Raw genomic sequence first — 11,411 nt, forward strand, 5'->3', positions numbered from 1 at the left:
TATTCTGCAAATTAACAATATTTTCTCGCAAGGCAATGTATCACTAATTTATTTTAATGTACGTCAACTTTATTTATACGAAATCCTGCTGTTTCATGCATAATTTTGCCCATCAAATATTGGAGACTGCACCACAATTTCCGAATTCTCTCGTACCATCAATCGTCACTTTTGCCATATATATTCCGCATCGTCTTAATAAATAAAAATTATAAATAAATAAAAATCCAGACTGGTATCCCAACAGAGCAACCATACAAAGAAGTACTATACAGGGTGGGAGATGGAATGCCAATTTTTGTAGCAGCAAAAATGTTTTTTATAGCAACATTTATCAGTTTTGTAGCACTTTAAAATTTTGGCAGTAAATAAAATACACAGTTTTTATATACACATCTGCAGTAGCATACACAGTTTTTATATACACATATGCGATAGCATATACAAGTCATAAAAAAATATTAAGAGACTCTCTTGATATTTATATTTTTACATTCTCTACAATATTAACAAATGAGAGACTTTTAACGTAGACACAGTTTAACATATGGTATTTCAGATTTCAAAAATAATTTGAAAATGAGGGTTTTTAGATTTATCATGTAAACTTGGTAATCATTAATTAAAAAAAAAATCACTACAGAGGAGAGACACTCATTAGAAAGGTAATCATTTTTGTTTTTGCCGCTGATGAAAGTCTAAGTTGTGCTTTTGTACTCTTCAGTTTCAAGCATTTTTGAAAGTTTGATCTTGCTTCTTTTACAAGAATTTACCCATTTCATATTTAAAATAATAAGTATCTTTTTGAGTTCCCTTTTGACCATTACCTCAGTTTGATTCAACATACTTCAGGATAACTTCTTTTGCTGGGTCATTCTTAGAATATTTATTAGAAATTCTAAGAAAATTAATAGAGTTATTAAAAACTATAGACTTAAATTAAACTATAAAAATAATTTTTTTACAAAAAATTCAATCTGAATATATCTGTTTTCACTTATTTGGTGACCTTTTCTCATTACGTTACTTTTCTGGGATTTCGTCACTTTTCCATGATCGTAGACACCCTGAATTTACAGACATAACTCCTGATGGCAAAGACGGATTCTGCATTGCTGTTTCTCCAGTGTGATAACATATTCTTTTGCGAACTTTCTCATTCTGTTAAAGGATACATGAATGTTTCGTCAAATGCAGTCAGTCAGGGAAAATCAATGTCATTTAAAAAATAATTAACGTAAGGAATACATGAATCAAAGGAGTCACCTTTTTTTTATAAAAAAATAGCTGGAAACAAAGATTGAAGGTTTTTTTCCATTGTTCTGCCGATGAGCAGAAATTTGCATAGTTTGACCCTATTTTATATGTTGTCAGAAGCCTGGGCATCAAATCCTGAAAAAGGGACCTCAAGCTAATTCTATTTGTGGCTATAATGTAGCAGACATCAGAAATTGTACAATTGTAGCAGAATTTCCATCCCTGACTATACGAACAGAGAATCTATATCATATACGATTGTCAAAAAAAATACAATTTACAAAAAATCGTCATGCTTTCTTGCTCCAAGGTTATGCAATGAGTTTAATGATATGAATAAACAACTTTAATTATGCTTTTTTTATGCTTTCACTTAATATGCATAAAAACTATAATAAATTGTGTATTTGAATAGTGGATATTGAACAGTTTTGATAATTAACTAATCACTGTAATTTGAGAGAGGTGTAACATTTAAAAATTTAATCAATATTCTTCAAAAAAGGTTAATTTGGATATTGAGTATTATTTATTTGCTATCGAATATTATTGTTTTTGTACACTTTCAAGGTTGACAAGAAAATTGTTGTATTTGTGTTACTGTTTATGACCCATAGAAGGATTATATCCCATTGGGTCAAATAGTGTTTATTTTAGTTTTCTTTGTCTTGTATGTTTTTGTGATGTGTTTGTCTAAAAATAAATAAAAATAAACCCATAACTGCTCCAAGCTATGCAACTTCGATCAGGGAAACTAGCACAGTTGTCACTCTGCACAGCGGGTGGCAACACATTATTCATTCAGCAATTGCAACTCCCAGATACCTCCTCTGGCTTGCATTTTCTAATAGATACTGGTGTTGATGTATCTGTACTGCCAATACATAAAGAAGATTCCCAACGTCAGCCAAACAATCTTCAGGAGTTTGCTGCAAATGGAACTCTCATAAATATCTTACGTGAGCGACTGTTAAAGCTAGACCTAGGACTTTGACGTGCATCTCATTGGCCATTCATCGTTGCTGCCATTCTGCATCCAATCATCAGATCTGACTTTCTGCAAAATTTCGGATTGCTTTTCGATGTTTGCCGTGATCAGTTAATTGATTCACTCACTCAACATAGTTCGTTCACATTGCAAAATTGCTGGTGCCAATGTACCATCTCCAGCAATGAAATGCACCCAGACAATAGTGCATTTCATCAAATTTTCACAGCGTTACCTGAACTGACAGTTTTTCAAAGTCCGTGTCAGTGAACTGACAGCGTTAACTGAAAGTTTAGGGCTGTTAAGCATGACTTCTAGCACTGCATTGAGACCAAAGGCCCTACAGTTGCATCAAAACCTCATAGGCTACCACCGGAAAAATTGCGAGCAGCCGAGGGAATTGGATCATCTAGTTGCCCAAGGAGTTTGCAGACCATCTCAAAGTTGCTGGGCAAGCCTGCTGCACATGGTATGCAAGTACAACGAAGATTGCAGACCATGTGGCAACTACAGAAGATCAAATGTTGCTAGTTTCTTGGACAGATATCCTGTTATGCACATCCAGGACTGTCTCCAGGTGCTAGAGGGGGAAACAAATATTTTCCACGATAGATCCATGATTTCCCATGATAGATAAGGCTCTTCATCAAATCCCTGAGAGACAAGAGGATATCCTGAGAACAAACGTAACAACACTATTCGGGCCATTTGAATTTCTCTTCATGCCCTTCGGATTGTCAAATGCAGCTGCAACATTCCAGGCATTCGTACATATGGTTCTGCAAGGTTTTACATTTTGTATATTGTATTTCGATGATGTTCTTGTGGCATCTATAAATGCTAATGAGCACAAGCAACATTTGCGCCAGGTGTTCAAACGCATTCTGAGTTTGCCTCAATGCTGCTAAAGGTGTTCTGGGGCAACCATCAGTTCGATTTTTGGGTCACGTGATCTCTGCAACTGGCATTGCACCTTTTGTGAATGGCCGTGGTTGTTGTAAGGGAAAAATGTTTTCATATTATTTTACTTAGTCCTGCTGTATACATTTAAATTAAATATATTTTTATGCAAGATGATGCCACTCCTCCTTCCATCCTCGCACCTATAGGTGGTCTTCTAGTTAACAAGTAAAGATTATTTAAACAGTCCATACACGCCATTAACAAGAAATTTTGATTATCTCTATTTGATAGATCTAGTAACCTTGTCCCAACTTAACCACACACTAGAAAAAGGAAAAAAAAAAAAAAAAAACAAATGAAAGGAAAACAGTATAGTAGATAAAAGAGTAGGTATGAGAAGTAGATTTCTCTTTTCACCCTCACCCTACCTGTTCTCTTTCACTCTTACATGTATATAGTAGAAAGATAAATCTCATATGAAGGAAAAAATCACTAATAGGAATATAGAAATAAACAAAGGTAAAAAGAAATTTTTTTTCTAGGTTACAACAAAGCTTCGCAATGATGAGGAAAGAAAACAGAACTTGTTTGAATTTATTCCAGTGCTGTTTGGATGCAACATTACATCCTTGACTGTAAAGTGGTTAAGCTGGTATTTGTTCATCAGTTACCCAATTAAGCTTGGTTGACTGTATATATACAGCATATACGTACATGTGTACTGAATTTACAAGAAGGCAAAATCAATTCTTTCAATGTTAAATCATATATAATTTAATATAACACAGTTTAGAAAATTACAAAAACCACAAAAAAGAAATTTCAGATTAACGAAATGATAACAAGCTGAAAATTTTTCAAAGGGTAATACAACTGAACTAAATTGTGAAGGAAATATACAAAAACCAAACTTGTGATAAAGAGAGAGCTATAAAATTAATTTAATTTACTGGTGAAATAAAATTCGTTGTGATTGATTCTAAATAAAATTGTTTAGTTTTGTTTTAGTTTTCAGCTCAGAAAATTTGATAGGTGTTTGTACATATGTTATTGAGCAACAACAAATATTATCATGGTGAAGGAGCATCAAGGATATATAAAATACTGTTCTAAACTCGAAACAATGCCTTGGTGATCTTACACAATAACGCGACATATGAAATCATAATAATGAACTATTGTTCAGTTTGGATACCTTTAATTAATATCCATTTAGCTAAAATTCTAATCAGGTTTTGTAAAAGTAATAACAGAAAAATTATTTAAGCTTACATAAATAAATAAATTCATGTTAGTTAATAGAAGGATGACTAATCAATTCAGCATTCTCAATCAAGTTTGTGAATAACTGATTTTTCGAGAACAATCTGAAATTTTACAAGTACAGATTGACTGAAAAAAAATTATAAATTGCAAAATTATAGACAAATATGTTAAAGAATAAAAGTCTTTGATTGTAGCATATAAAACAGATTTATAATGTATCTGTTACTGGGTTAAAACATGCCTTTCTTTTGAAGAAACTAAATTTTCATCAAGGATTTTTATCCATTTATTGAGCATACATATTATTGATATTTCATTCTAGTGTTTCATTACTTATGATTATATATTTGTGTATCTTCTGAAGGATTAAGGTGAAAAAAAAAAATAACTTTCAGCACATAAAGTTTATTAACTCTAAATTACAAAAAGCCTGACTATCATCTTTTGAATGCTTAGCTCGAAAGCTTACAGCATATTTATTCTGGTTTAGGTGGATAAACGAGTTTGTACAACTCAGTTACGCAGTATGCAAAGGTACAACCTGTAGCTACAACTACACCATAAAAAAGGAAGTCGTCAGATGCACCTTTCCTTCTAAAAACTGGCCTACTCTCATCAAGCTAGAAATCAAAAGAAACAGAACAAAATTAAAATCCTCTCAAAGCATAAAAAAATTGACAAAAAATATGGAACTAAATTAATTGATATGAATCGACTACCAGAAAATGTAAATCCTCATGGAAGCCAATCATAAAACAGACTCTAGAATCATTTGAGAAACTGAAATCCTTAAAAATAGTATGATAACACCTTGATTCAATGGTTCTTAAAGTTTATCACTCATGGAGACCTTTTTAGAATCAAATCCTATGAGAGAGAAGCCTCTTTTATATATATATATATATATATATATTTACTGACTTATTTCATTTTTCTTGGAGCGAATGGCCGCTGAGCCCATGCAAAATGTATATGAAGAACGGGTTGAGGACCGCTGCTTCAATTATTAAAACTCGATGAGACATTATGATTGCATATATTATTTTGACAATTGAAACGGGGAAAAAAATCCATAGTACATAATAAACCCAATGCAATAATATACAATGTCTAAAAAGTTCCAGGACTATGCTTGTTAGAAATAATTTACTCAACTTACCAACCAATGTTCTCAAGTCTCGTCAAATTAGTTTTGTCATTCAAATAGATACTCATAGTAAATTTAGCTTATGAAAAAATATATGATCAATTGTCTATTTTAAAAAGTTGCTTCACTTTTTGAAGGCTAGTGAACCCATAACCTCAACAATCGTCATTAAGTATTTCAGCACCTTGTATGAGGGTCATACTGGTGGCACAAACTTTCATCTTCCATAATAATGTTAAACACAGATGTGGGATTGATTCTGGCCTTTTCAAAACTTCAGTATCAATTTTTTTTGTCATTCATATAACTTTGAACTTGATATGCAGACAAGCTGAGCAGTGGGTTGTTAAGCACAGCTGTGCCACCTACTGAGTTCGAATGGAAACATTTCTAAGGCCATGCCTATTCAAAGTAAACCAGTCCTGGAACTTTTCTGATATCAGCTGTAATTGAGTTTAACCTTTTGAAATTTAAACATTTTGATTAAATGAATTTGTATAGTCTCAAAAATGACAATATAAAAATGGTTTCTAGGTATTCTACATAATGAAGGATTTCACACTTTGCTCTGGTATTGAATAGGTCTACATAATTTTAACCCTGTTATGGTATGACTGCATACTCTGCATTTGCTTAGGTTTGGCTGTCAATATGTGCAAGTTAAAAATAGAACATTTCAGCACTCAATATTTTCAACAAAGATAATTTTGCTTAAACTTATATTGGCATTTATGAAAAGTTTATGAAGAATGCATTATACAAATACCACAAGAGGCAAATTGCCCAACGAGGTGGTTGAAAAAAATTTCCCATAAAAAATATGGAAGTGAACTAGATTTTTGTAAAATCTGTGTAATATGGATTGAGTTAAAATCTAAGTTTCAGTCTACAAGATGGGAATCCGAATAGATGACCTGTTCCAGCAAATAATTAAGCCAAAAGGTAGAAGAAATCCCAAAATTTCTTATTCAAAATTTAACAGGGATTCTAAAGTCCAGTGACTATTCAAAATCTGAACAGTTCTATATACAGATCAGACACATTTTATGAAACCTGTCCAAGTAAAATGTCACAGATTGCTATGCTGTGTGTGTTACACGTTCCAAAGCACATTGGAAAAGACAAATATTTAAGTTATATAGCCTTCATTTTCTTTGAGCACCCAAAAATAAAAACCCATAAAAGAGGCTGATTTATCACATCTTTCATTTGTTTTGCTCTTATAATTTGATACATTGAAAATCATTCACTGATACACATAAAATCAAGAGATTCAATATTCCATCTGAGTTTAATAGGATTTAACCAGTCATCTAGCCAATCAATTTCTCCCTTTTTAAAAGTTTGAAGCTAATAAAATAAGCTGCTGTAGCCAGATGACTGGTTAAGTTTAATTAGATAGTTTGTTCACTTCTATTTCAAAATTTCGAAATACAGTCGACTCATTTTACGAACTTGTATCGACATGATTAGTTCGTAAACAGGAGAGCCAATGGAAAAAGTGCAGAAAATAAAAAATGGGGATTAGTTTTCCACATTTATTGATTAAAAAAAAATCACTTATTTTTGTTTGCTTCATTGGAAAATTTTAGTAAATATAAGATTCCATATTGATGTAGGATAAAATATTGCATGAATTCCACTATCTAACATTTCTTTGAAACATTTTCAGGATAGTGGAACGTCACCGGAATCACTTGTCGCAGAAACTATTTTTTGCTGAACTTTGATTACAGAACGCTCTATTTAATTTTTGAAATCCTGTAGTTTTTGGCAATTGTGTCTTTGAAAGAGTTCTCACATTAATTTCCTCCAAAATATTTTTTTCATCCAAAGTAAAGCACAAACTTTTCAGTTTTTTGCCATAGCGGTTTGCGAAGAGGAAAGTAGATGAATGGCAGTTGGCCGGTGTAAAACTCAATTGACTCAGAAATGGCCTTATATTAACAAGCTAATGCAGCAGTTTTCAAACTTTTTTGATTCGCAGAGCCATTTTTAGTCCCTAACTTCTATGGCAAAGAAAAACCAAAGTTTATAAAATAGAGTTAATAGAAATGAGAATTTTTTTGTAAAATAGAGCATATTTTAACTCAAGCTCAATAAGCTGGAGGTTTGTAAAATCGATTGTCGACTGTAATATACAGATTGTTATTAGCATCATCTACTAGCCCATCAACTGAGGGATAATAAAAATTGTCTGTACATAAATAATTAGCTGTTTCAAGTTAATCTTCACTTCTATAGCAAAAAAGGGAAAAATAACTAAACAGCTATGTAAAACACTACTCATATAAATAACTCCAGAAACATGCACAAGCTTTTGAGCTCATAGAAGATTGAAGTGAAGGTACAGATACAAGGTCTAAAGAAAAGTCTATATTCATTCCAGCAGAAGTAGTTTTAGAAAGATGTTACGTATGTTTATAGCAAAGTGGGCATGCCCCTATCTATTATGAATAAAAACAATTGCAGTGCTTCTATTAGCAATAAAAAATGTGAATCTAGCTCAAGTAGTAGCTATAGTATATTATTTATTACCTATTAATCATTAGTTTTGTTATTACATACCTTATGATGCATTTATGTTCATAGATGATAATCACAATTTTTAAAGAATTGAGAAAAAAGAAAAGACAGAGTTCAGTACATAGAGTTTATTAATTCTAAATTACAAAGCCTAACTATCACCTTTCAAATATTTAGCTCCAAAGCCTACAAGAGATTTATTCTGGTTTAGGTGGATAGATAAGTCTGTACAACTGGGTTACACAGTATGCAAAGGTGCACCCTGTAGCAACTACTACACCATAAAAAAGGGCATCATCAGTTCCACCTTTCCTTCTAAAAACTGGTTTACTCTCATCACGCTATAAATCAAGAGGAAAAACAGAACAAGATCAGAACCTTTAAAAAAACATCTATTGAATATATAAGAAAGAAGAATGAGGGTAGGAAGGAAAAGTTAAGAAAACTCTGAGGCATCTGAAGTGCAATGTATCTGTGGAGTGCTTTGCTTGAGCTTTTTATGGTAAATTTTGATTTCTGAATGAATTCTGGTAGTGCTCAGACCGGTGGTAGAGAACACTGTGGGTGCTTGAACAGCCACTGAACCCTGGCTCGGATATCACACTCTGTTTTAGAGTGTGTGGTTGTGATCAACTTCCATAAGTATTTATATTTTCTTTAAATCAGATTCATCTCGATTGAGATGAATCTGCTTTCAAAAAAATATAAATCCTCCCACAGCTTCCACCCCCAGGTGTGATATTGCTCAATTCGGAAAACACTGTTCTAGAATCATTCCAAAACTAAAACTTGCAAAAAGATGATGAATAGTAGCTTAGAATAGTTAAATTTAGTGAGACCCGATAGTTTTTTCAAGTAATTAAAAAAACACTAATATACCAAGTTTTTCCTTTTCCCTATCTCTCACAGAGAGGTTTGCGTGCTGTGTTCAGTGTGGATATTTTCTGAGATAGAAATACACTGTATCATCATCTTAGCACTATCCTTCTTTCATTTCTTTCAGAATATGAAAGTAGTACCTTTTTCTATCAAGAATTCAAAGGATGACTAGACGAATTAAAGATTCATGAAAACTGAAGCACATAAAGCATTGACAAAATAGACTATTTACATACCTGCATCTCTGCTTGCAAGCGCTTGAATGTTGGCCTATCATGAGGGAGATAGAATGATCGGCGAGGTGGAGTTGATACTGCTCCCTTGCCCACTTTGGCCAATTTTGCCATGCACTAGGAAAGAAATCAGATATTTTGTTTAAAAAAAAAACAATACATCAAGGAAAGATTTTCTGGATGTTAATGGCAAAGAGGCACTCTGTTGTATGAAAAGAAAATGTTGTGCCTCCGTAATACATTGTTTAGTGACCTTGTCCGGATTGCATGAGGTCCAGTGTTTGATTCCCAGTGAACTTTTCTTTCCAACTTAGTATCGCTATTAATATCCAGTCTTTCCTTTATGAACATTTAACTCTTAACTGGCGTGGTAGGGTCGGGGTCATTTTAACCCCACGCATTCTTTATCTTGCCATCCCTTGAGAAAGAAATGCATCCTTATTTTCAGTACCTTGCAAGCTAGTTGTTTACGTGTGTTTGACAAACTTATTCTATTGATGTTATTCTACTCCCTCTTCCTCTATATCGCTGATCAGTTTCTGTGGCGTCAAAACCACACCACACTTGCGCAGGTCATTTTTTTCGTCTGATGGCAGGAGTGTTCAGACTGAAATGGCGTGTTAGAAGAGTCAGTTTTCTCGATAACAGTATCAAATTAGTCATGAAACATCAGATATCCGAAGTGAGCATGAGGATATTGTTGCTAGTAAATTGTACTTGACATCTGTGCGATCAACATGTCATAGTGTTGTTTACAAGTATTGTGTTACCGACTTAGAATAAGACTAATTGTTCTTTTCCACACTGGATTCCACGCCTCAATAAAGGAAGACATCTTCGGATGCAAATGAAAGGCAAATGTCTGAGGCAGACATTTTAAGTTTCCAATGGAGCGAAAGCAGACATCTTCAGCCGAGAAAGGAGTGGAGGCAAGCATCTTCAGCTGTTAATGGATCTAAGGCAGACAACTTCAGCTGCAAATGGAGTGAAGGCAAGCATCTTCAGCTTCAAATGGAGCGGAGGCAGGAGGATCCAGGGCCATGTGTTGACAAAGCAACTTAACTTGATCTGCATTGGTACATCCCGTATTTTTTGGGGTAAACAAATTTAGGCATGCTTTATGGTTTTCTTTTAACTTTTGGTGAGTATGATCTTGAATTTGGGTAACTTTAAGCTATGACCCTGTTGTTTTTGCTTATCCTCTGCTGTATGAACTTTATTTGTATGTTTTTACTTATCCTTTCATGCTGCTAATTATATGCTAGAGCTTGAGTTTAACTTGGCAGCCCACATTAAAATTTGGACTTTGCAAATGAAAGGCAAATGTCTGAGGCAGACATTTTAAGTTTCCAATGGAGCGAAAGCAGACATCTTCAGCCGAGAAAGGAGTGGAGGCAAGCATCTTCAGCTGTTAATGGATCTAAGGCAGACAACTTCAGCTGCAAATGGAGTGAAGGCAAGCATCTTCAGCTTCAAATGGAGCGGAGGCAGGAGGATCCAGGGCCATGTGTTGACAAAGCAACTTAACTTGATCTGCATTGGTACATCCCGTATTTTTTGGGGTAAACAAATTTACTTCATATTACAAATAGGTTCTTGGGAGGGGCTATCATTCCTATAAGCAATCCATCCCGGATCCGCGCTTGCCTTTACGCAAAGCTGAATATCGAAAAACATCGAAAACAAACTGTCTTAAATTCATGCAGTGGCGTCGGAGATGTTGGGTGCTGTGGGTGATCGAGAATCTACGGTAATTTGTGGGTCCGAGCAACTCCAGAATCGAGTCAGGAATTAAAATTTCCTCTACAAGTCCAAAATTACCCACAGGTTTGAAACATTTCCGACGCCCCTGCGTACGGATACTACGTAATGAAAAAAAAGACATAAACTTGTAAAAAAACAACAACATTATTTTTGAAAGTTAAGGCAATAACTTACTTTTAGAGTATTCATTTTTATCGCTCAATAACCGCACGATATTCTAGAAACCTTGCGCACGAACGACCTTGTGCTCCCGATATTATTAAGGATTTTTTTTTTTTTTTTTTGCCCCCTTTGGATGACTTGACTGGTCTTAGAAAACAAGTCTTGATTTGATTTCGCGCTGCAAAACAGAAAAAAAATTAAACAAGTGAATTCACATCAAAAATCAAGAAGACAAAAATAATATTTTGAAGATGCCATATTCTCTATTTTTAATTAATGCTAGACT

The 11,411-nt window shown here is 33.8% G+C and overlaps 1 protein-coding gene across 2 annotated transcripts; it reads right to left on the reverse strand.

The window, feature by feature from the left end:
* Nucleotides 1–4,799: 4,799 nt before the first annotated feature.
* Nucleotides 4,800–11,270, reverse strand: LOC149082250 (uncharacterized). 2 transcript variants are annotated; one of them, XM_089235762.1, is made up of 4 exons: nucleotides 11,138–11,270; nucleotides 9,203–9,316; nucleotides 8,250–8,428; nucleotides 4,800–5,034 (listed from the first exon to the last, which is right to left on the reverse strand). In XM_089235762.1, exons 1-3 carry the CDS (start codon nucleotides 11,150–11,152, stop codon nucleotides 8,285–8,287), a joined length of 273 nt encoding a protein of 90 aa, XP_089091888.1. In that variant the 5' UTR covers nucleotides 11,153–11,270; the 3' UTR covers nucleotides 4,800–5,034; nucleotides 8,250–8,284. The 2 variants fall into 2 exon arrangements, with proteins under 2 accessions (XP_089091888.1, XP_089091887.1); XM_089235761.1 differs by lacking the exon at nucleotides 8,250–8,428 and having other exon boundaries at nucleotides 11,138–11,263.
* Nucleotides 11,271–11,411: the final 141 nt, after the last annotated feature.

This window comes from Pholcus phalangioides, unplaced genomic scaffold (genome assembly GCF_987345545.1).
Source record: "Pholcus phalangioides strain wild (caught in Gottingen) unplaced genomic scaffold, Ppha-v1.0 ptg000009l_1, whole genome shotgun sequence".
Taxonomy (NCBI): domain Eukaryota; kingdom Metazoa; phylum Arthropoda; class Arachnida; order Araneae; family Pholcidae; genus Pholcus; species Pholcus phalangioides.

What these genes read in the sequence shown, in the direction of transcription:
- LOC149082250 (XM_089235762.1), bottom strand. An exon ending in GCTTGCAAGCAGAGATGCAG is followed by an intron (nt 8,429 to 9,202) that starts GTATGTAAATAG and finishes CTTGATTTATAG; the next exon opens with CGTGATGAGAGTAAACCAGT.